The sequence below is a fragment of the Chlorocebus sabaeus genome, chromosome 6 (assembly GCF_047675955.1).
Source record: "Chlorocebus sabaeus isolate Y175 chromosome 6, mChlSab1.0.hap1, whole genome shotgun sequence".
Lineage (NCBI taxonomy): Eukaryota > Metazoa > Chordata > Mammalia > Primates > Cercopithecidae > Chlorocebus > Chlorocebus sabaeus.
Window position 1 is genome coordinate 56,128,673 of NC_132909.1, and position 23,623 is coordinate 56,152,295.

At 55.5% G+C, this 23,623-nt stretch overlaps 2 protein-coding genes across 6 annotated transcripts; both read left to right on the forward strand.

Moving 5' to 3' along the window:
* Positions 1-44: 44 nt before the first annotated feature.
* Positions 45-10,912, forward strand: SLC25A41 (solute carrier family 25 member 41). Its single transcript, XM_007994995.3, has 7 exons — positions 45-3,857; positions 4,422-4,577; positions 6,498-6,650; positions 6,828-6,935; positions 9,446-9,613; positions 9,698-9,845; positions 10,389-10,912. The coding sequence occupies exons 1-7, from the start codon at positions 3,651-3,653 to the stop codon at positions 10,559-10,561; spliced, it is 1,113 nt and encodes a 370-aa protein (XP_007993186.1). The 5' UTR covers positions 45-3,650; the 3' UTR covers positions 10,562-10,912.
* A 1,208-nt stretch (positions 10,913-12,120) lies between these two features.
* Positions 12,121-23,547, forward strand: KHSRP (KH-type splicing regulatory protein). 5 transcript variants are annotated; one of them, XM_037994448.2, is made up of 20 exons: positions 12,121-12,489; positions 14,539-14,635; positions 15,288-15,326; positions 15,646-15,685; positions 16,488-16,537; positions 16,815-16,886; positions 17,699-17,756; positions 18,068-18,242; positions 18,357-18,455; positions 18,862-18,960; positions 19,089-19,191; positions 19,839-19,939; positions 20,036-20,180; positions 20,261-20,421; positions 20,504-20,613; positions 21,021-21,109; positions 21,182-21,307; positions 21,459-21,536; positions 21,615-21,775; positions 22,783-23,547. In XM_037994448.2, the coding sequence occupies exons 1-20, from the start codon at positions 12,241-12,243 to the stop codon at positions 22,789-22,791; spliced, it is 2,061 nt and encodes a 686-aa protein (XP_037850376.1). In that variant the 5' UTR covers positions 12,121-12,240; the 3' UTR covers positions 22,792-23,547. The 5 variants fall into 5 exon arrangements, with proteins under 5 accessions (XP_037850376.1, XP_007993173.1, XP_007993172.1 ...); XM_007994982.3 differs by having other exon boundaries at positions 12,122-12,489; positions 21,182-21,382; XM_007994983.3 differs by having other exon boundaries at positions 12,126-12,256; positions 12,389-12,489; positions 21,182-21,382; positions 21,615-23,547.
* The last annotated feature ends 76 nt before the right edge of the window (positions 23,548-23,623 follow it).

Consider the following 23,623-nt stretch of genomic DNA (forward strand, 5'->3'; position numbering starts at 1 on the left):
ATAGCTGGCTAATATATATGCACCTGCATGTATATGATTTTGTCACATTTTTTTTGGTTTTGGTTTTGGTTTTTGAAACAGGATCTCACTCTGTCCCCTCCTCAGGCTGGAGTGCAGGGGTGCAGTCATGGCTCACTGCAGCTTCAAACTCCCAGCTTTAGGCGATCCTCCCACCTCGGCCTCCAGAGTAGCTGGGACCACAAGTGCACACTACCATGCCTGACTACTTTTTTTTTTTTTTTTTAAGAGACTGGGTCTTACTCTGTCACCCAGGCTGGAGTGCAGTGGCACAATCATAGCTCACTGCAGCCTCTAATTCTTGTGCTCAAGGGAGCCTCCCCCTTCAGCCTCCCGAGTAGCTGGGACTACAGGTGCACAGGACCACACCTGGCTAATTTTTTAAATTTTCTGTAGAAAAATTTCTTGCTTTGTTGCCCAGGCTGGTCTTGAATTCCTGGACTCAAGTGATCCTCCTGCCTCAGCCTCCTGAGTAACTGGGATTACAGGCGTGCACCACCACACTCAGTTAATTTTTGTTATTTTTAGTAGACACGGGGTTTTATCATGTTGGCCAGGCTGGTCTCAAACTCCTGACCTCAGGTGATCCACCTGCCTTGGCCTCCCAAAGTGCTGGAATTACAGGTGTGAGCCACCACACCCAGCCAAAAATAATTTTTAAAAATTAGCTGGGCGTCACTTTGGGAGGCCGAGGTGGGCGGATCACGAGGTCAGGAGATGGAGACCATCCTGCCTAACATGGTGAAACCCCCATCTCTACTAAAAATACAAAAAATTAGCCGGGCGTGGTGGTGGGCGCCTGTAGTCCCAGCTACTCTGGAGGCTGAGGCGGAAGAATGGCGTGAACCTGGGAAGCGGAGCTTGCAGTGAGCCGAGACCACACCACTGCACTCCAGCCTGGGTCCAGCCTGGGTGACAGAGCGAGACTCTGTCTCAAAAAAAAAAAAAAAAATTAGCCAGGTGTGGTGTCCGCGCCTGTGTTCCTGGCCACTCAGGTGGCTGAGGTGGGAGAACCACCTGAGCAGAGAGGTCGAGGGGATTGATCTTAATTGTGCCACTGTACTCCAGCCTGGGTGACAGAGTGAGACCATCTTCCCATCAGCTGTTTAGCAACTGTAATTCTTTTTTTTTTTTGGAGACGACAGGGTCTTGCTCTGTCACCCAGGCTGGGGTTCAGTGGCAAGATCTCAGCTCGCTGCAGCCTCCACCTCCCAGGCTCAAGCAATCCTTCCACCTCAGCCTCCTCGATAGCTGGGACTACAGGCATGGACCACCATGCCCAGCTAAGTTTTGTATATTTTGTAGAGACAGGAGCCTGGCCATGTTGCCCAGGCTGGTCTCGAACTCCTGGGCTCATGTGATCCACCTGCCTCAACCTCCCAAAGTGCTGGTATTATAGGTGTGAGCCACTGCGCCCAGCCTAGCAAGGTTTTTTTTTTTGTTGTTGTTGTTGTTGTCATTGTTTGTTTGTTTGTTTGAGATGGAGTCTTGCTCTGTTGCCCAGGCTGGAGTGCAATGTCCCGATCTCGGCTCACTGCAACCTCCGTCTCCTGGGTTCAAGCAATTCTCCTGTCTCAGCCTCCAGAGTAGCTGAGATTACAGGGGCCCGCCATCAAGCCTGGCTAATTTTTGTATTTTTAGGAGAGACTGGGTTTCATCATGTTGGTCAGGCTGGTCTCGAACTCCTAACCTCAGATGATCCACCCGCCTCGGCTTCCCAATGTGCTGGGATTACAGGCGCGAGCCAGCACATCTGGCCTAGCAACCTCAATTGTATCTGCAAACTTAATTCCCCTTTGCCATGTAACAAATGTAAGTCAGCCCAGGCTGCTATAAGGAAACACTACAGAGTGGGGTCTTAAACTGCAGACGGGCCGGGCGCGGTGGCTCACACCTGTAATCCCAGCACTTTGGGAGGCCGAGGCGGGCGGATAACAAGGTCAGGAGATCGAGACCATGGTGAAACCCCGTCTCTACTAAAAAATAGAAAAAAAGTAGCTGGGCGCAGTGGCGGGCGCCTGTAGTCCCAGCTACTCGGGAGGCTGAGGCAGGAGAATGGCGTGAACCCGGGAGGCGGAGCTTGCAGTGAGCCGAGATTGCGCCACTGCACTCCAGCCTGGGCGACAGAGCGAGACTCTGTCTCAAAAAAAAAAAAAAAAAAAAAAAAACTGCAGACATTTATTTCTGGAGGCTGGGAAATCCAAGGTTAAGGTGACTGGCTAGCTCAGTTCCTGCTGAGGGATTTCTTCCTACCATGCCTTCTTGCTGTGTACTCCCATGGAAAAATGAGAGAGAAAGAGCTCAGGTTTGTCTATTTCTTATGGAACTAATTCCATCTTGCAGGGGCCATCCTCATGAGTTCATCTAACCCTAATGAGCTCCCAAAGGCCCTACCTCCAAATTCCAGCCCACTGGGAGACAGGGCTTCAACATAAGAATTTTGATAGGGCCCAGTGTGGTGTCTCATGCCTATAATCCCAACACTTTGGATGAGGCAGGAGGATCACTTGAGGCCAGGAGTTCAAGACCAGCCTGGGCAACATAGCAAGACCCTCTACAGAAACGAAAACCAAAAGTAGCCAGGCTGGTGGCGTGTGCTTCTGTAGTCCCAGCCACTCAGGAGGCTGACGTGGGAGGATCACTTGAGCCCAGGAGATTGAAGCTGCAGTGAGCCATGATTGCACCCCTGCACTCCAACCTAGCCTGGACAATAGAGAAAGACCCCTTCTCTGAAAAAAAAAATTAACAAAAAATTAATTTTGAGCTGGGCGTGCTGGCTCACGCCTATAACCCCAACACTTCGGGAGGCCGAGGCAGGTGGATCACTTGAGGTCAGGAATTCAAGACCAGCCTGGCCAACATGGCAAAACCCCATCTCTACTAAAATTACAAAAATTATCCAGGCGTGGTGGCAGATGCTGGTAATTCCAGCTACTTGGGAGGCTGAGACACGAGAATCACTTGAACCCAGGAGGCAGAGGTTGCAGTGAGCCAAGATCGCACCACTGCACACCAGTCTGGGCGACAGAGCGAGATTCCGTATCAAAACAACAACAACAATAATAATAATAATTTTGGGGTCGAGTGCAGTGGCTCACGCCTGTAATCCCAGCACTTTGGGAGGCCAAGGCGGGCGGATCACGAGATCAGGAGATCGAGACCATCCTGGCTAACGCGGTAAAACCCCGTCTCTACTACAAATTAAAATTAGCTGGGCGTGGCAGCAGGCGCCTGTAGTCCCGGTTACTCAGGAGTCTGAGGCACGAGAATGGTGTGAACCTGGGAGGTGGAGCTTGCAATGAGCCGAGATCGAGCCACTGCACTCCAGCCTGGGCGACACAGTGAGACTCCGTCTCAAATAAATAAATAAATAAATAAAAATAATAATTTTGATGGGACACAATTCAATTTATAATGATAACATATTTATTGGTTGGGAGGATCAGGAGGTGGACATTTGGGGGAAAGGGGCCATCAAGCTGCCCACCACACCCAGTGAGGTCACAGGGGCGGTTGTGACTTCATCCTCCTCTTGGTCCCCCACACAACCCTCCCACTAGACACTCCCGCATGGTAGCTGGAGCGGCAAACTACTGCTTAGAGATTTGAAGCCAGGTGTCCTAACTTCCTCCATGGGCGCTCAGCCTGGAGAACCTCAGAACCCTTGCTCCAGGATCCAGACGCTCTTTAGGAGGGTCAAGACCTTACTCATCAAAGCCCCGCCTCCCCCGCCACCTCCACCCCCACCCCCATCCTGGAACCCTGGCTGTACACACGTGTATGGATACGTGTTTGGACATATGCATGACAACAACCTTGACCATCTCCCGTCACAGCAGGTGAGTTCAGGAAACACCGGTGTCCGAGCGCCTCTGGTCGGGACTGCAGGGAGAGCCCAGGCTACCCCCACTCTCTATGGGCCCACTCTCCCGCTAGCAGACCTAGAATTCCACCTTGAAGCAGGGCAGGGCAGGGAGGCAGGGCGCGATGACTCACGCATGTAATCCCAGCATTTTGGGAGGCAGAAGTGGGTGAATCACTTGAGGTCAAGAGTTAGAGACCAGCCTGGCCAACATAGTGAAACCTGTCTCTAATAAAAAGAAAAATATACAAAAATCAGTCAGGTGTGGTGGTGCACACCTATAATCCCAGCTACTCAGGAGGCTGAGGCAGGAATTGCTTGAACCTGGGAGGTGGAGGCTGCAGGGAGCTGAGATCATGCCACTGCACTGCAACCTGGGCAGCAGAGCAAGACTCTATCCCAAAAAAAAAAAAAAAAAAAAAAAAAATGCAGACTGGGGGAAACTTGGTGGGTCTTTCACCAGGAGGGTGCCCTAGATGTGTGTCTGGGGAAGGTGCCCCAACCTGGCTGAGGATGAGGGAGGGCCGGGTCTGTCCTGCAGGTGCTGGACACAGGAGAGCAGCTGATGGTTCCTGTGGAAGTCCTGGAAGTGGATAACGAGGGGGCCTTGTGGAAGTTTCTGCTCTCAGGAGCTATGGCTGGGGCGGTGTCTCGCACAGGCACGGCACCTCTGGACAGAGCCAAAGTGTACATGCAGGTGTGTGTGGGTTGGAGGGAGGACGGGACGCAGTGTTGGAGCCACTGGGGAGAACATGGGGTGAGGACAGATAGAGTTGACGTACATGGAGTTCAGGATGGGAGTACTGGTTGGAGTTGGGCTCTCCTGGACTGGTTGAGATTGAGGTTGTGGGTGGTGATGGAGCTGGTGTGGACCCGGCTTGGAGTCGAGTTAGAGGAGTTGAGAGAACTTAACCAGGGACAGGGACCAACGTTGGGCCAAGGTAGGGGTTGGAGGTCAGGGAATTGGGGATGGGGTCTTTGGAAGAGTTTAAAGACAGGGTAGGGGCCAGGCATGGTGGCTCATGCCTCTAATGCCAGCACTTTGGGAGGCCCAGGGGAGGCAGATCACCTGACGTCAGGAGTTTGAGACCAGCCTGACCAACATGGCAAAACCCTGTCTCTACCAAATACAAAAAAATTAGCCGGGCGTGGTGGCGTGTGCCTGTAGTCCCAGCTACATAGGAGGCTAAGGCAGGAGAATTGCTTGAACCCAGGAGATGGAGACTGCGGTGAGCCGAGATCGCGCCACTGCACTCCAGCGTGGGCAACAGAGTGAGACTCTGTCTCAGAAAAGAAAAAGGCAGCGTAGGACTGGAGCTATCTCAAGCAGGATATCTCACACCTATAGTCTCAGCTGCTCGGGAGGTTGAGGCAGGAGGATCGCTTGAGCCCAGGAGTTGGAGGTGGCAGTGAGCCATGATCATGCCACAAACTCTAGCCGGGGTGACAGAGCGAGATCCCTGACTAAAAAAATAAATGGGTGCAGTGGCTCACGTATGTAATCCTAACACTTTGGGAGGCCAAGGAGGGAGGATTGCTTGAGCTTAGGAGTTTGAGACCAGCTGGGCAATATAGTGAGACCACATCTCTACAAAATGATAATAAATTGATTAAATAAATAAAAATTTAAAAAGGAGTTGGGCATGGTGACTCACACCTGTAATCTTAGCACTTTGGGAGGCCAAAGTGGGAAGATCGCTTGAGCCCAAGAGTTTGAGACCAGCCTGGGCAACCTAGTAAGACCCCATCTATACAAAACATTTTACAAAATTAGCCTGCTATGGTAGCATGTACCTGTAGTCCCAGCTACTTGGGAGGCTGAGGTGGGAGGATCACTTAAACCCAGGAGTCTGAGGCTGCAGTGAGCTGTGATTGCATCACTGCATTCCAGCCTGGGCAACAGAACAAGACCCTGTCTCAAAAACATAAACAAACAAAAAACAAGAAAGAAAAGAAAAACAAGGCCAGACATGGTGGCTGACACCTGTAATCCCAGCAATTTGGGAGGCCAAGGTGGGCAGATCACCCGAGGTCAGGAGTTCCAGACCAGCCTGGCCAACATGGCAAACCCCCGTCTCTACTAAAAATACAAAAATTAGCCAGGTGTGGTGATGCGAGCCTGTAATCCCAGCTACTCGGGAGGCTGAGGCAGGAGAATTGCCTGAACCAGGGAGGCAGAGGTTGCAATGAGCCGAGATCCCCCTACTGCACTCCAGCCTGGGAGACACAGTGAGACCCCGTCAAAAATAAAATAAAATAAAATAAAATAAGGAAGGAAGGAAGGAAGGAAGGAAGGAAGGAAGGACGGACGGAAGAAAGGAAGGAAGGAAGGAGGGAAGGAAGGAAGGAAAGGATAGAAGGAAGAAAGAAAGAGAGAGAAAAGAACTGAGGAGAAGATGAAGAAGAGGGATGAGGCAGGAATGTGGGTCAATGTTGGCTTTGGGTCCGTGTTGTGTGCGATTCTAGAACTGGCTGGGGAAGGAGCTGAAGAAGGAATGGCGATGGGATGGGGATGGGATGGTGGCTGGGAAGTTCCCCGTGGGGCTGCGCTTGGGGTGGGGATGGGGACAGAGACAGAGGTAAGGAGGGGCTCCTCCAGGGTCCTCCCTCCACCCAGGTCTACTCCTCCAAGACGACCTTCACCAACCTGCTGGGGGGGCTACAGAGCATGGTCCAGGAGGGAGGCTTCCGCTCCCTGTGGCGGGGCAACGGCATCAACGTGCTCAAGATTGCTCCCGAGTATGCCATCAAGTTCTCCGTATTCGAGCAGGTGGGGAATGAGGGGTCTGCTTCCCCCAGCTCAAGCCCAAACCCCTCCCACACCCCAAAACTCCAGGCCCTTGTTCAAGACACAGGCTCACCCTGCAGACCCCAGGCCTCTTTCCCGCGTGGGTTTTGTGTCGGAGGGTGGCTGACTTCTCTCTCATCCTCCTCTCTCCTCTCCCAGTGCAAGAATTACTTCTGTGGAATACATGGGTCCCCGCCCTTCCAGGAGCGTCTCCTCGCTGGTTCCCTGGCTGTGGCCATCTCCCAGACCCTCATCAACCCCATGGAGGTAAGAGAACATCTGCCCCACAGGTGAGGAAACGCTGTGTAAATTAGTTACCCACGTTGCTGGGCTACTTCCTCTTCCTCCTTTCTCCCCTCCTCCTCCCCTCCCTCTTTCTCCTCCTTTTTTCTCCCACTTGTCCCTCCTCCCCCTTCACCTCTTCCTCCTCCTCCTTTCTCCCCTTGTCCTCCCCTCCTCCTTTTTCCCTCCTCCTCCCCTCCTGCTTTCTCCCTCCTTCTCCCCTTCACTTTCTTCTCCTCCTCCTCCCCTCCTTTCTCCCTCCTCCTTTCTCCTTGCACCTCCCCTCTCCTTTCTCCCTCCTCCTCCCCTCCTCCTTTCTCCCTCCTCCTCCCCACCTCCTCTCTCTCTCCTCCTCCTCCCCTTCTCCTTTCTCCCTTTCTCCTTTCTCCCTCCTCCTCTCCTCCTCCTTTCTCCCTCCTCCTCCCCTACTCCTCCCTTCCTCCTTTCTCCCTCCTCCTCCCCTACTCCTTCCTCTCTTCCTCCTTCCCTCCTCCTTTCTCCTCTTTTCTCCCACTTCCTCCTCCTCCCCTTCCTCCTCCCTTTCTCCTTTCTCCCTCCTCTCCCTCCTCCCTTTCACGTTTTCCTCCTCCTCCCCTTTCTCCCTCCCCCTCCATCTTTCTCCTTCCTCCTCCTCTCCTCTTTCTCCTCCTCTATTCTCCCTCCTCTCCCTTCTCCCCCTTCACCTCTTCCTCCTCCTTTCTCCCTCCACTTCCCTTCCTCCTTTCTCCCTCCTCCTCCTTTCTCCCTCCTCTCCCTTCTCCCCCTTCACCTCTTCCTCCTCCTTTCTCCCTCCACTTCCCTTCCTCCTTTCTCCCTCCTCCTCCTTTCTCCCTCCTCTCCCTCCTCCCCCTTTACCTCTTTCTCCTCCTCCTCTCCAATCTCCTCTTCCTTTCTCTAAATTTATATATGTATATATTATATATAACATATATACAATATATAGATATGTATTTATATATGTATATGTACATATGTGTGTATGTATATACATATAAAACGTTTTCAGGCCAGACACGGTGGCTCACGCCCGTAATCTCAACACTTTGGGATACTGAGCAGGGAGGACTGCTTGCTTGAGCCCAGGAGTTTGAGACCAGCCTGGGCAATACACCAAGACCCCATCTCTACTGAAAAAAAAAAAAAATCAGCCAGATGTGGTGGCGCGCACGCCTGTAGTCCCAGATACTCAGGAGGCTGAGGTAGGAGGATCACTTGAGCCCAGAAGGTCGAGGCTGCAGCGAGCTGTGATGGCACACAACTGCACTCCAGACTGAGTGACAGATGGAGACCCTGTCTCAAAAAAATATATATATGTTTTATATATAATATGCACATATATACATTACTTATATTAGTTATATACTGTGCATATAACATGTATATATTATATATAATTCAATGTATATAATTATATTACATTATATGATATGTAATATAAAATATATATATGCATGTTATATATAATATATGCAAAATATATGATAATATGTATATATACCATATATATGTATACATATATATTTTTATTCCTCATCTGAGGACCTGGAACCCTCTTTTTTTTTTTTTTTTTTTTGAGAGTCTCACTCTGTCACCCAGGCTGAAGTTTCAGTGGAGCGATCTTGACTCACTGCTCACTGCAACCTCCAGTTCCCGGGTTCATGCGATTCTCCTGCCTCAGCCTCCCGAGGAGCTGGGATTACAGGTGCCTGCCACCACACCTAGCTAATTTTTGTATTTTTAGTAGAGACAGGGTTTCACCATGTTGCCCAGGATGGTCTCAAACTCCTGACCTCAAGTGATCCACCTGTCTTGGCCTCCCAAAGTGCTGGGATTACAGGCGTCAGCCACCGCACCCGACCTAGGGTTCACTCTTAAAGTAACAGTTCTATGGCTTTTGAGGAATGTATAATGACTTGTATCCACCATTGTAGTATCTTATGGAGTAGTTTCACGGCCCTAGGAAGGCCCTGTTCTCTACCTATTCACTCCCTTTCTTTCCCCCCAGTGCTTGATCTTTTTGCCATAAAGTTTTGCCAGCTGTCTTCAATTTTCGAGGCTTGATGGTATGTTTTCTTGCCTCCCTTCCCTGTTATTCTTAATCAGTTTTCCAGGCTGTTCTCCTATGTTGATGTTTCCATATATATCTTATTTTTATTTTATTGATTTTTTTTTTGTAGAGATGGGGTCTCGCTTTGTTGCCCAGTCTGGTCTCAAACTCCTGGCCTCAAGCGATCCTCCCGCCTCAGCCTCCCAAAGGGCTGGGATGACAGACGTGAGCCTTCTTCCCTCACTCTCTTGGCCTTTGCCAGGATTTGTCCTTCAGAACTCAAAATTCAGATAGCATCCCAGGGACTCTGACAGATCTGGGTCTGAAACCCAGCTCTTTGCCGTCCTGAGCCTCATTTTCCTTGTTTGTAGGGTGGGGACAATGGTTACCCCTGAGAATCATTGACAGGATTCAATTGAATAAGCTGCTTGTTCCCCGCCATCCCCAGGTGCTGAAGACACGGCTGACCTTGCGACGGACGGGCCAGTACAAGGGGCTGCTGGACTGCGCCAGGCAGATCTTGCAGCGCGAGGGCACGCGCGCCCTTTACCGCGGCTACCTGCCCAATATGCTCGGCATCATCCCCTACGCCTGCACCGACCTGGCTGTCTACGAGGTATGGGTCCTGCAGAGGGGGTGGCAGGGGTGGCCGGAGCCCAGGCTGCTAGTGAGCTTTCTCCTGGTCCCCCTTCTCTTGCAGATGCTCCAGTGCTTCTGGCTGAAGTCAGGCAGGGATATGGGGGACCCCAGTGGCCTGGTCAGTCTGTCATCTGTGACGCTATCCACGACCTGTGGCCAGATGGCCAGCTACCCACTGACTCTGGTGCGCACCAGGATGCAGGCCCAAGGTCAGCCTGCCCCCAGCGGCCACCACGCATGCCCATTCCCTGCAAGGCCCTGGCTGTCTTAATTTTCTCATCCCCCAAAACTGAGTCCGGCACCCTCCATGTCTGATCCCAGCCCACTTTTGATGGCTTTTGAGACTCCATCTCAATATATATATATATATAAAGTAGCCAGGCATGGTGATACAGACCTGTGGTCCCAGCGACTTGGGAGGCTGAGCCTGGAGGATCCCTTGAGCTCTGGAGGTCGAGGCTGCAGTGAGCTATGATCGTGCCTCTGCACTCCAGCCTGAGTGACAGAGCCAGATCCTATCCCCACTGCCACCCTCCAAGAAAACTTCCTAAAATTAATCCTGAAAACTCCTACTCAAACACTCCCCCACTCTTCCTAAAACTGACCAATTTCCTCTAAGACTCTTCGAAATTCCTTTCCTACTGACCCCTGGGGCCCCTACTGGTGGCTTCAGCACCTGTCTGCAACATTCCAGACTCCTAGGAGGCCGGGTCATCTCTGGCCTAGTTCTGATCTTGTCTGTGTCCCTGCAGATACCGTGGAGGGCTCAAATCCCACCATGCGCGGAGTCCTCCAGCGGATCCTGGCCCAGCAGGGCTGGCTAGGGCTGTACCGAGGCATGACCCCCACGCTACTGAAGGTCTTACCAGCAGGTGGCATCAGCTATGTGGTGTACGAAGCCATGAAGAAAACCCTGGGCGTATAGGCTGTGAGCTGGACGACACAGCCTAGGCAGAAATGGGACAGGAGGACCTGATGACCCCTGGCCTCAAAGAGCCCTCAAGGCCTCAAGGCTCAGGCCCTGCAGCAGTTGGTGGTGGCAAAAGCAGGCTGGGGGTGGGGTGGGGGTGGGGCGCTGGGTCAGAAGATTCCTGAGGCTGGGGTTGTTGGGTGGGGGGTGATGCTGCGTCAGAAGATTCCCGGGGCTCCCTCCCCACGGTGCAGCCTGAGACAAGAAACATGGACTCCAGTCTGGCTCCTTGTGGGTCGTCCTGGCTCCAGGGCGAAATGGTGAACATGTCACACAACGAGGAATAAAGAGATGGTTTCTGTTGAACGTGTCTGGATACCTGGGCCTAGGAGTGGAACCGGGTGCATGAGATCCCTGGACCCAGTAGGGGAGCTGGGGACCTTGCGCCTCTGGGTCTTGAATGGGAATTTGTGTCCAGGAGAGGAGGTGAGGACCTAGGATAGGAGCTTGAGGCTCTATTCCCAGGGCATTATGCGAAGGGAGTGAGGGGTGTGAAGTGAGGGGCTGTGATCCCTGGATCCCGGTTGTTGGAACGGCTCTGGACTCGGTAGGGGGGCTGGTTCCTTGAGTCCTGCAAGAGAACTGGACGCTCTAGATGGGGGGTCGAGAGAGAAGAGGGCCCAGAGGATCCCAGGTTTCCTGCTTTCCGGCCTCCCCACCCCCAGAAGCGGTCGATCTCTAACGCTTCAAGCGGGCCACGTGCCGGGCCTACCCAGCCAGGCTCCCAGGGAGCTAACCCAGACGTCAGGCCTGAGTTCGGGCAGCCGGTTGCCACCGCCCACGTCGGCTGCCATTCACTACAGCTCCCGCTAATCCCCTCTCACTGTCTGGTGGCCGACTCCGCCCCAATGCAGCGGCACTTCCACTGGCTCCCACCAAAACTGGGCGCCTTGATTTCCTTCATTCCCATTTGTCCAGACCAGTGTCAGTCACCGAACACCCACCCATGTCGCTCAGCCATTGGTTTAGAAGTCAGGGCTAGAAAGGGATTCTGGTTAACAAGGGAAGCAATTAAAGTCCAAAGCCAACCTCATCACCCAGAACTCGTCAGGGATTGGATTAAATTCACTGCCCATCTTTACAATCACCACCTCTCACGTGCATTCATTGGCTTCTGTCCACGACTATCAAGCCGAACGCCCACCCAGCCAGTCCATAGGAGTCTTTCACTAGGCCCTGCCTTACAGTCCACGTGACTCTTCAGCACCGTCAATCTAATTCTGAAGCCGCCCCGCGAATCTGGCACTCGCGTTTCATTGGGCCTCCTGCTTTCTCAGATCGCCTTCATTTCCCCGCCCAGCACCGGCAGCTCGCAGCTATTGCCTCTGAGAGCTGTCAGTCAATCTGAGCCTCCCGCCCACTGCCCCTCGTTGCATTCCGATTGGCCACCTCCTTCAGAGCTCGCGATTGGCGTCCGGGGTGCAGCGGCTGCCTCCCATTGGCCCGCAGGAGCCGTCCGTCACGCCGGCGGCGGGAGGGGGCCACCCTCTCCCCCCTCGTCGTCTTCCCAGCGGCTGGGTTCCCAGAGTGCTCCGCGGCCGTGTGGAGCGAGGCCTTGTTCCCGCGTTGAGCCGCCGCCGCCGCCGCCGCCTCCTCAGCTTCAGCCTCCGCGCCAGGCCCGGCCCCGCCGCGCCATGTCGGACTACAGCACGGGAGGACCCCCGCCCGGGCCGCCGCCACCCGCCGGCGGGGGCGGGGGAGCCGGAGGCGCCGGGGGAGGCCCTCCGCCGGGCCCGCCAGGCGCGGGGGACCGGGGCGGCGGCGGCCCTGGCGGCGGCGGCCCGGGCGGGGGGTCGGCCGGGGGCCCCTCTCAGCCACCCGGCGGAGGCGGCCCGGGAATCCGCAAGGACGCCTTCGCCGATGCCGTGCAGCGGGCCCGCCAGGTGAGGAGGCCGAGGGCCTGAGGGGCGCGCTCGCGCGCGCGCGCAGGCGGGGGAGGGGGCGGGGGTCACGTGCGCGCGCGCGCGCGGGGTCGCGGAGGGGGGGCCCGGGCCGTCGCGGGGTCACGTGGGCGGTAGGCGGGGGCCTGGCCCTCCCGCTGCGCCTCGAGTGGGCTCCCTGCGGGTGACCCCCCTGCAGGGGGTAGGGGCGCACTGGGGGTCACCAGGAGCGGCCCCTGGGTGTGCAGGTGCCCCTGAGCTCGGGGACGCACTTTTGGGAGCCCCCCTTAGCCCCCCGCCTTAGGACATGCCTGGAGGCAGGGGTCCACCTTCCCGGGTGGAGAGCCTTTACTCTCCTCTCCATATCAGGGCAAAGGGCAGTGTTTGCCCCCAACCCTGTCCCATTTCTGTTCCCTCCCTAGAAGGAAGGGACGTTGTGGGGGTGGGAGGGACAGTCCTTGCTCTTGAGTCGGGAAAGTGGATGGGGACCTGTCTAGGACTGAGCACTTGTGCGAAATGGGGAAGACGAACATGGGGACTGGCTTTTGGATGCTTTGGTGGCTTGAAAGCGTGGTCTGTCTCTCCGGGGGAAAGAAGGGAGGGTCTCCCACCACCGTGTATTAAGGCGTGATGACAACAAGGAAGTGTCACATGCTACTAGCACTGACCTCTCCAGCTCCATTTGCAGCCTCCTCATGGCCTGGAGGGTTGGTGGTCTGTAGAATGGGAGGACTTTGCAGCCTTTCGGGAAACCGACCGGCTCCTGGGCTGTCCCAGTACCTCCGGGGCTAGAGACTGGCTCCTCCCAAGGTGGGAGGTCCCGTTAGGTGAACGCCTGTGTTCTGGCCCTCTGTGGTCTCTGACTAACTCATGCTTGGAGTTGGGTGGGTTCTAGCGTGCGCTTGGTCTTATTGCCCATGGAACCGTCTTGATTCTGCGGCAGCTTGAAGGGAGGGAGCTGGTGCTGTCAGTTGGTGGGGACAGGTCCCCTGAGGGCGTCCCCATGAACTTTGGCTCTAGGGCAGCATAGAAAAATGGAGACTGGTAGAAAGGGAGATTCTTAATGTGATTTAGGTTTTTAAACCTGGACTCTGATCCTAAGTTTGCTGGGTTGAGGTTTCTTTAAAGTTGCTCTTCACGTATCTGAGATGGAACTTGTGTCCCATAGAGTCTTGTTTTCGTTTTTTGTTTTGTTTTGTTTTTTGAGACCGAGTTGCACTATCACCCAGGCAGGGGTGCAGTGGCGCGATCTCAGCTCACCACAGCCTCCACCTCTCCAGTTGAAGTGCTCCTCCTGCCTCAGCCTCCTGAGTAGCAGGGATTACAAGTGTGTACCGCCACACCCAGCTAATCTTTGTATTTTTAGTAGAGATGGGATTTCACCATGTTGGCCAGGTTGTCTCGAACTCCTGACTTGAAGTGATCTGCCCGCCTTGGCCTCCCAAAGTGCTGGGATTACAGGCGTGAGCCACCGCGTCCAGCCATCCAAAGAATCTTCTGTTTTCTGTTTTGGTCAAATGAGGATTTCATATCCCTTGAAGTGATCACTCTGATCAAATTTATTCAGTAAATTGAAAAAAGGATTTTGAGAGTGGAGGAGATAAGGGAAAGTTGAACTCTTCAGCATCCCAGGAAAACTGGGCTAAAAATCACACACTTTCTGGTTGTGTGAGCTGGGGCCACTGGCAGAAGGAAGTGTCTGAAAGCTCCTGGAGATGACCTGGGGACCCTCCCTGGCACCTGAGCCTGTGTTCCCGTCAGCCCTAGAATGAAGTCAGTGTGGATTATGGGCTGGCCACAGTTAAGACACAAATCACAGCAGAAGGGAAGAGAGGAATTTTGATAATCCCGGATAACTGGTGAGAACCTTGAGGCCTAGGTTCAAAACTCGTTCTAGGATGTCTTAACCAGCTGACTGTTCCCTAAATTGGAGGGCCAGACACCAAGACCTGACGGGCTTTCGTATCCAGGAAATGTTCTGAGAAGTTGACCTGGGTGCCATGGAGGGTTGTTTTTGGTGGTAATTCTTCTGTGCTTACTACTTTATTCTAGATTGCAGCCAAAATTGGAGGCGATGCTGCCACAACAGTGAATAACAGCACTCCTGATTTTGGTTTTGGGGGCCAAAAGAGACAGTTGGAAGATGGAGGTAACTCCCTGCTGCCGTCTTTAGCTTAGGAGGAAGGGCTGGGGGCCTAAAGGGGTGCTTTTGTTTGAGTGTGGTTCAGAGTGGGTGGGTGTTGCTGCTGTCTGGTCTTTTAAAACTTCAGCAATCCCGGCTTTGTTAATTCTTTTTGTTCCGTCTGCCATCCTGAGGTATCAGGTGGCAGAGAGGAGGGCAGATTGATTGTGACTGGGTCGAAGTTGTAAGTTCCCAAGGTGATTCCTCCCCTTCTGGGAGGCTGAGGCAACCAGGAGCAGTTAGTGAGGCTTGATGTGAAGTTGGCCCAGCCCTGGGGTGCGTCGTGTGACCGCAAGTAGTGGGTGATCATCTCCTGACCAACTCCACTGTTATCCATGACACCCCTCCCTGCTAGAGGCGGGTGCTGTCCTAAACCGGGAGGACTCAGGTGCCTGGTGGTGTTTGCGTGTTCCGAAGGCTTTTTTACTCTGGGCGTTGGTGGCGGGATTGGCGGAGTCTGGCCCCATCAGGGGCCGGTCTCTCCTAGGCTCCTGTCTCAGCTCTCGTTAAGAGTGGGGGCTGAGGGGCACTGGTTACCTTGGACATGTGGCACCAGCGTCAGGTTTGAGGTGGCCGTGGGTGGGTGGGTGCTGCATCTGCCACCCTCTCTCTTTCCCAGATCAACCGGAGAGCAAGAAGCTGGCTTCCCAGGGAGACTGTAAGTCCAGGGGGTCTGCAGGCAGATACGTGGCTTCAATCGGTTGAGGTTTTCAGGAGTCAGTGAGGAGGTGGCAGCTCTGTACAGAGGCGCCTGGTGCTTCCATTCTGGGGCCCGTACATTTGAGGGATCCCAGGACCCCTGAAATTGAGGCAGATGAACTCTGCTTTTATGGGGAGGGGATCCACAGCATCCATCAGGCACTGGAGCAGGCTGGGGACCATGGTGCCAAGCTCAGCTCCCACTGCCCTGGGGCAGGCAGTGCCAAGTGCCCAAGGAGGAGCTAAGCCAGTCTTTGCTTTGGGTTTTCTCTCTACAGCAATCAGTTCTCAACTTGGACCCATCCATCCTCCTCCAAGGTAAGCCACGGTGGGGCCCACACTGCTTTCTTGTCTGGTGGCCAGCAGGCTGGCCTTTCTTCTGACTTGGGAGGGTTCTGACTAGGGGCGCCTCTCTCAGGTTTTATCCCCCAGTACCAGTTGACCAGAGAGTGCTCAGACGGGAACGAGACAGAGGAGCTGTGTCCGTTCCTCGTACCCCTTGTCTGTAGGGCTGTGGGAGGAGAGGGTCGTGGCAGTCACTGTAGAGACAGGGTGGTCTCCACACCCTATGGCTTCCTCCACTGGGGTGGGGACTCTGAGCAGAACAAATATTGTCGTCCTGGAAGAGGCTGGGAGGGCCTTGCCTCCCTCCCTCCCACATCTGCAAGTGCCCATCCCACTCCGTGCTGTGGCGCTCAGGGCTCTTTGACCAAATGGACTGAGGTGAACCTGACACAGGGCAGTTGTCGGGGGCCAGTTTTTTGTTTGTTTGTATTTTAATGGGCTGGTAGTTTCATAAAATACTAGGAAAATAAGATGAAAAGGACATACAGCTGGCTTTTTAGAGCTCAGCTTTTTTAGAGTGACTGTCAGTTTGCTATGAGTCTCAGTGCTCACTCTCGCCCTGAATCAATGGGACGGCACCAGGCCACAGGCCACAATGCCCAGACCAAACCTCTCAGGGCACAGATGGGGAAACTGAGGCCTCCAGAGGTTTGGTGGCCTGTCTGGTCAGATTCTGCTTAGGCCTACGGTGGCATTGGTTTCAAGTAGACCTTCCAGAGCTTCTGTCCTCCTCCCTTCCCACTTGAGGACTGACCTTGGGCATGTCTCTCTACAGGACTTCAATGACAGAAGAGTACAGGGTCCCAGACGGCATGGTGGGCCTGAGTGAGTGTGGGTTACTTTGGGTGGGGAGGCCCACTCTTCCCCAGGAGGAAGTGTCCTGTGAGCTCCTGCCAGCCCAGAAGCCCTGGTCTGAGAGAGCTCCTGTGTGCTGTTCTCATTTGTCCCTCCTTCGTCCCCTCTGGGCAGAGGATAGGAGCCCTCTAGAGGACTGCTGCCCTCCTGAACATCAGAGGGGCTGGGGCCCTGGCCACGCAGTCTCTTGAGGCCCGGGCTCCCTTCCCTCATCATGCTTTGCTTTTCTCCTTCTTTCTCCATCCAGTTATTGGCAGAGGAGGTGAACAAATTAACAAAATCCAACAGGATTCAGGCTGCAAAGTACAGATTTCTCCAGGTACAAGAGCGTCAGATTCCTGCCAGAAAAGGGGCCGGGGTTGGGCCCTTTGCACTTTCCTTTAATTACTTACTTTTCTCGGGGACTATGGACAGGAAGCGAGCTGGCGCTTGTTGGTGCTTACTATGGACTGGGCTCAGTGCAGTATCTCACTGCACTGGTACTGCCCACGGGGCGCAGCTGTGACTTATTTTCAGTGGGTAGGGATGGACTGAGGTGGCAGGGCTAGCGTTTCACACAGGGGCCTGGTTGCAGACACCAAGCTCCGCAGCACTGCACTGACCTGCCGTGTGAGTGAAAGCACCCCGGCAAGACTGCATGAGGCAGGTAGTGCCTTGGAAAGAGGGATCCCTCTGAGGTCAGGCCCAGGTGCAAATCCCAGTTCTGGCTGTACATCTGCTCTTAGGCGATATAGTTACCTCTTTGAATCTCAGAGTCCTGAGGTACAGAAAGCCTGCTTGGTAGGGGGTTCTGAGGCTTCATGTGGGTGTGTAGCACATGCTGTCTGTAGAAGAGGCTCTGGTGGTCACCGCTAGTAGTGGGGGTGGCCAGATCCTGGACCTTCTGGAATCTGCCATTCCCTCCACCTCATCCTTTTCCCTAAAAGTCCTGCCTCTCTTCTGGGATCCCTTCCCAACCTTGGCCTTGCCTCAAGCAGCCTCCCAGGTGTTTAGGGGAAGTAAACTGATTTGTCAAGCTGCTGAATGGGACAGAAGTGACTCTTGATTGTTCTGAAAGTTTCCTCATGTCCAAGGCAGGCCTTTCTCTGCCTGTGGGCCAGGGAGGGCACTGACCCTATTTCCTCTTTCCAGACAGCGGTGGCCTACCTGAGCGCAGTGTGTCCTTGACAGGAGCCCCAGAATCTGTCCAGTAAGTCCCTGCAGGACCTCTCATTGTGATGTGGGGGACAGGCAGAAGCCCGCTCCGTCCCTTTGAATTGAAAGTTGGGAGGAACTCGCATGTGCTCCACTCTTGCCCCCTTCTCCAGAGAGCCATGTTAACATTAGACTGATTCCCTAGCAGCCCAAGACCTGGGGAATCTGGAGCCTGAACAGCTCCAGTGACTGGCCTTTCTTCCCTGTCATCCTTGTACATGTTGGGGTCGCCTTCCCTTTGAGCTGGGTGGGCCACCAGACCAAGTACCTTTCTCCAGTGGTAGCACCCACTCCTCCCCTTCCCAGGAAAGCGAAGATGATGCTGGACGACATTGTGTCTCGGGGTCGTGGGGGCCCCCCAGGACAGTTCCACGACAACGCCAACGGGGGCCAGAATGGCACCGTGCAGGAGATCATGATCCCTGCGGGCAAGGCCGGCCTGGTCATCGGCAAGGGCGGGGAGACCATTAAGCAGCTGCAGGTGAGGGCAGCACCTGGGCAGCTTCCTCCGCATCTGTGCACCACCCCCCACCACCACAGCAGCCCAGGAAGTCCTGGGAGAGCCCAGCACTAACAGTTAACCTTGGTTGTAAAGGAACGTGCTGGAGTGAAGATGATCTTAATTCAGGACGGATCTCAGAATACGAATGTGGACAAACCTCTCCGAATCATTGGGGATCCTTACAAAGTGCAGGTGAGCACACCCTGGGGTGGTGGACGGGGCTCTGGAGCAGCATGGGCAGGTGGCCAGGGCCAGCAGCCTCGGGTCTGCATTCCGCTGGAGAGATACATGAACAGTCGGTCATAACACCAAGAGGCTTGCAGGAACGCTAGCTCGGAGGGCGGCCCTGAACTAACTCCCAGCTTTGTGTGTGTGAGGCACCGGCCTCACCTCTGACCTTCTGCTTTCTTATCTGGAAATGGGGCTGTTGGCAGTGCCTCCCCATTCAAGTGGCAGGTAGAAAGCTTAGTAGGGTGCCATGCTGGGCTCAGCCAGGGTTCATGGGTCCTTTGCTGAGGCCCACATCCCCTGAGAAGGTAGGGGGTGTGTGGGACAGCAAGACTCACCCGTGAGGGCTGCCTCTCCTGTGTGTTCGCAGCAAGCCTGCGAGATGGTGATGGACATCCTCCGAGAACGTGACCAAGGCGGCTTTGGGGACCGGAATGAGTACGGATCTCGGATTGGCGGAGGCATTGATGTGAGTGTGGGCCTTGCCTTCACCCCCCGGTGGAGGGAGGGGCCGGGGTGAGTGGCTCCTCGTGGCCAGGGGACAGCAGAGGGCAGCAGAGCTGCGGGCCGAGCCGACCCTGCCGTCTCCTTCCTCAGGTGCCAGTGCCCAGGCATTCTGTTGGCGTGGTCATTGGCCGGAGCGGAGAGATGATCAAGAAGATCCAGAATGATGCTGGCGTGCGGATACAGTTCAAGCAAGGTCAGGGCCTGGCCAGCGCCCCTCCCCCCACCCTCTTCAGGAGGCAGGCTCTGAGGGAGCTGGGCACCGTGGTCAGCCAGGTGGCCTCCATAGCACCTCATGGCTCCTAGTCCAGCCGTCAGAACATGCCCAGTCCCTTCTCTCCTCTGGGACGGCTGCATGAGGGGGTGACATGGGCTTTCCACATCCAGGGGGACCATGTGTTCCTGTCCCTGTCAGATCTCCTCTTCCTCCCCCCATGATGGAGCCCATCCTGACAGGACAGCGCTGGGTGTCCCACAGGCTGGATCAGGTCACTCCACCTCAGCTCTGGACTCTTGCCAGTCCTCAGCCAGTCTCTGAGCTGCCTGCTGTGGGGAGAAGGGCCCCTCTGGCTTTTCAGATATTTATTGTTGTGTAAAGTCTCACAGTGCTGGGGGTGCTGTGTGCTGGAAGAAGCTTGAGCCACCCCCTGGCTTGGCCGTGGGTTTCCTTCTCTGGGAATGTGGGCCGCCTCCCCCTCGATCCCTGAGCGGGTGGAGGCTGGGAGCGGCGCAGCGCGTCTGAGATCTCAGGCCAGCGTGGTGTCTGCGCTGGAGGCGGCATTGCAGGGCTCTGGGGTGGGCTCTTTTAAACTTGTCTCTCTGCTCTCTTGGTGCTGGCCTCAGATGACGGGACAGGGCCCGAGAAGATTGCTCATATAATGGGGCCCCCAGACAGGTGCGAGCACGCAGCCCGGATCATCAACGACCTCCTCCAGAGCCTCAGGGTAGGTGGCCCCGGGTGCTGAAGGGGCTGGCAGGGCCTCCAGGGGAGTGTGGAGACCAGACCGGCTTCCAGGGTTCATCTTCCTCTTGTCTTGCAGAGTGGTCCCCCAGGTCCTCCAGGGGGTCCAGGCATGCCCCCAGGGGGGCGAGGCCGAGGAAGAGGCCAAGGCAATTGGGGTCCCCCTGGTGGGGAGATGACCTTCTCCATCCCCACTCACAAGTGTGGGCTGGTCATCGGCCGAGGTGAGTGTGGCCCCCTGCCCCTTGCCCCCTCTTTCCTGGGCCACCACTGCAGGCCACCTTCACCTTCTGCATTTTTGCAGGTGGCGAGAATGTGAAAGCCATAAACCAGCAGACGGGAGCCTTCGTAGAGATCTCCCGGCAGCTGCCACCCAACGGGGACCCCAACTTCAAGTTGTTCATCATCCGGGGTTCGCCCCAGCAGATTGACCACGCCAAGCAGCTTATCGAGGAGAAGATCGAGGTGGGTTGGGGCGGGCTCTGGGGGTTTGGGCTCGCAGCCCGGATCCCAGCCCACTCACCTCGGCTGCTCTCCTTCCTTCCAGGGTCCTCTCTGTCCAGTTGGACCAGGCCCAGGCGGCCCAGGCCCTGCTGGCCCAATGGGGCCCTTCAATCCTGGGCCCTTCAACCAGGGGCCACCCGGGGCTCCCCCACAGTGAGTATCCTTCTCTGCCTCCTGGGCTTTGGGGGCGGGGGTTCATTGAGCTGGCAAGAAGAATAACAGACCCCATTCCCCTTTCCCTAGAAGTGCAGGTGGGGGGCCTCATCCAGCCCGTTTTTGTGGATACCATCAACAGGCCCTCTCCTGTCCACTGCTACAGCACATACGCCTTTCAGCATCTCTCTGCCCACGTGGAAGTTTCAGGGGCTTATTTCGTGTCCTCGAGCTCACAGTGCATGTCTTTCGAATTGCCTCTTGTCTAGGCTTTTCCCAGGCACCCTGTTGAGCCTGGTGGTCTGGGTCTCTTGTTCCCCCCCACTGAAAAACATCCCCACCCCAGGTGGGCCGACCGCGGCCACCCCTGCACCGCTGCTCAAGCATCCCTTTCTTCTCTCCTGCAGTGCCGGGGGGCCCCCTCCTCATCAGTACCCACCCCAGGGCTGGGGCAATACCTACCCCCAGTGGCAACCACCTGCTCCTCACGACCCAAGTAAGTGATGGGCCGCCTGGGGAGGGCGGGCCCTGTTCTGTGCCCATGTCTCACCCGGGGTATCTCCTGCAGGCAAAGCAGCTGCAGCGGCCGCGGACCCCAACGCCGCGTGGGCCGCCTACTACTCACACTACTACCAGCAGCCCCCGGGCCCCGTCCCAGGCCCTGCGCCGGCCCCTGCGGCCCCACCGGCTCAGGGTGAGCCCCCTCAGCCCCCACCCACCGGCCAGTCGGACTACACTAAGGCCTGGGAAGAGTATTACAAAAAGATCGGTGAGTCTGCAGGGCGGCGGGGGGGCTCCAGCCCTGCCGGGGGAGTGGTTTCTGACCTGTCTTGGCACCCTCACAGGCCAGCAGCCCCAGCAGCCCGGAGCGCCCCCACAGCAGGACTACACGAAGGCCTGGGAGGAGTACTACAAGAAGCAAGGTGAGTGGCCACCGATTGGGAACAGGGGCAGGGGCAGCCCTCACCCACAGCCTCTCACCTGTGTCTGTCTACCCACAGCGCAAGTGGCCACCGGAGGGGGTCCAGGAGCTCCCCCAGGCTCCCAGCCAGACTACAGTGCCGCCTGGGCGGAATATTACAGACAGCAGGCCGCTTACTACGGACAGACCCCAGGTCCTGGCGGCCCCCAGCCACCGCCCACGCAGCAGGGACAGCAGCAGGCAAGTGGGAATTGCCACCCTCCTCCTCCTCCTTTCTCCTTCCAACCCCCGGCCACCGTCCATCCTGCCTTAGTGGGTAGCGCCGGAAACCCCTTCCCCTGCGGGGTGTGCCCTTGATGCCTGCAGCGGGGGCCGTGTGGCTGGAGGTCTCCGGGAGTCCCCACGCACCACCAGGCAAGCATTCGCTGGGTCCAGAGGTTAAACGAAGAGGCCTCCCTGCGCCGGCTGCTCGTTCCTGTGTGCCGCTGTCGTGATGCTGGGGAGCGCTGAGACTCGCAGGCGGGACTTCTGAACTGCTGGGGAGTCGGGGGGCAGGCAGACAGCGCGGACGGTGCCGCCACCTTGCTCACAATCTGGCCACTTGGGAAGAAAACGTCTATTTTTTCCCCTTCTCTGCATCACTTTTTTGGTTTTTGTTCTTTTTATTCTTTTATTTTTTTAACCCATGATCTTTTTTCCCGTGTCCAAGTGACTGTGTTGCAGGCGGCCCGGCTCTGGCAGGGACTGGTGGGGACGCGGGGAGCGGCCCAGGCCCCTGCCCCGCCGGGCTTAGCCTCCCATGCGCTCGCGCTTGCCTGTGTCCCGGGCTTGTCTGTGAAGTGGGCGTGAAGATCGTTGCCACCTTCCAACCTACCTCACAGGGGTGTTGTGGGGACACCATGATCTCTGGATTGTTCATGTTGTTGTGCTGCGCCGGGAGCCGCCGCCCTCCGGAGACAGGGCAGCTCCCCTCCGACCCTAGCGCCTCCACCCTCCGCGGCCCCCGTTCCTCTCTTCCTGCTCTGTCCCTCCTTCTCCATCAGGGAGCAGCGTGACTTCAGCGAGTCCCGCGAGCACCTGGCTAGACAGTTAACAAGCACGTCCTTCCAGCCTGAGCCAGCGCAGGTTTGGGAGGGGGCTTCCTGCCCCCCCCCCCACGGTGTTCCAGCCCCTCCTCTCTTCCGCCCCCTAGTCTCCCACCCTCCCCTCCCCGTAGTGACCAATTCCTATCTCTTCCCTCTCCGCAGGCTCAATGAATCGAATGAATGTGAACTTCTTCATCTGTGAAAAATCTTTATTTTTTTTTCCATTTTGTTCTGTTTGGGGGTTCTGTTTTGTTTGGCGAGAGAGCGATGGCTGCCGTGGGGAGTATCGGGGAGCCCTCGCGGCAAGCGGTGGGAGGGGGCTTGGGGGCTTGCTGGGCCCTCACTCTCTCGCCTGTTCTGTGTCTCACATGCTTTTTCTTTCAAAATTGGGATTCTTCATGTTGAGCCAGCCAGAGAAGATAGCGAGATCTCGATCTCTGCCAAAAACACCTTAAACATTAAAACACAAAGAGCAAAGCAGAACTTAGAAAATTATATATATATATATTAAAAAGTCTCTATTCTTCACCCCCCAGCCTTCCTGAACCTGCCTCTCTGAGGATAAAGCAATTCATTTTCTCCCACCCTCGGCCCTCTTGTTTTTAAAATAAACTTTTAAAAAGGAAAAAAAAAAGTCACTCTTGCTATTTCTTTTTTTTAGTTAGAGGTGGAACATTCCTTGGACCAGGTGTTGTATTGCAGGACCCCTTCCCCCAGCAGCCAAGCCCCCTCTTCTCCTCTCCTCCCGCCCTGGCTCAGCTCCTGCGGCCCCGCCCGTCCCCCCTCCCAGGACTGGTCTGTTGTCTTTTCATCTGTTCAAGAGGAGATTGAAACTGAAAACAAAATGAGAACAACAAAAAAAATTGTATGGCAGTTTTTACTTTTTATCGCTCGTTTTTAACTTCACAAATAAATGATAACAAAACCTCCCCGTCTGCGGGTGCTGTCTGTCTCCCCCCGCTCCTGCCCTCCCTCCCTGTAGTTTTGAAGCAGATGTTTGTTC

Excerpts from the sequence above, each read along its gene's own strand:
- SLC25A41 (XM_007994995.3), top strand. The coding sequence starts at position 3,651 with ATGGGCGCTCAGCCTGGAGAACCTCAGAACCCTTGCTCCAGGATCCAG. Across the intron at positions 3,858-4,421 it reads ACCATCTCCCGTCACAGCAG|GTGCTGGACACAGGAGAGCA; the intron begins GTGAGTTCAGGA and ends TCTGTCCTGCAG. Across the intron at positions 6,651-6,827 it reads AGTTCTCCGTATTCGAGCAG|TGCAAGAATTACTTCTGTGG; the intron begins GTGGGGAATGAG and ends CTCCTCTCCCAG.
- KHSRP (XM_007994981.3), top strand. The coding sequence starts at position 12,241 with ATGTCGGACTACAGCACGGGAGGACCCCCGCCCGGGCCGCCGCCACCC. Across the intron at positions 14,636-15,287 it reads GAGACAGTTGGAAGATGGAG|ATCAACCGGAGAGCAAGAAG; the intron begins GTAACTCCCTGC and ends TCTCTTTCCCAG. Across the intron at positions 16,538-16,814 it reads AGACGGCATGGTGGGCCTGA|TTATTGGCAGAGGAGGTGAA; the intron begins GTGAGTGTGGGT and ends TTCTCCATCCAG.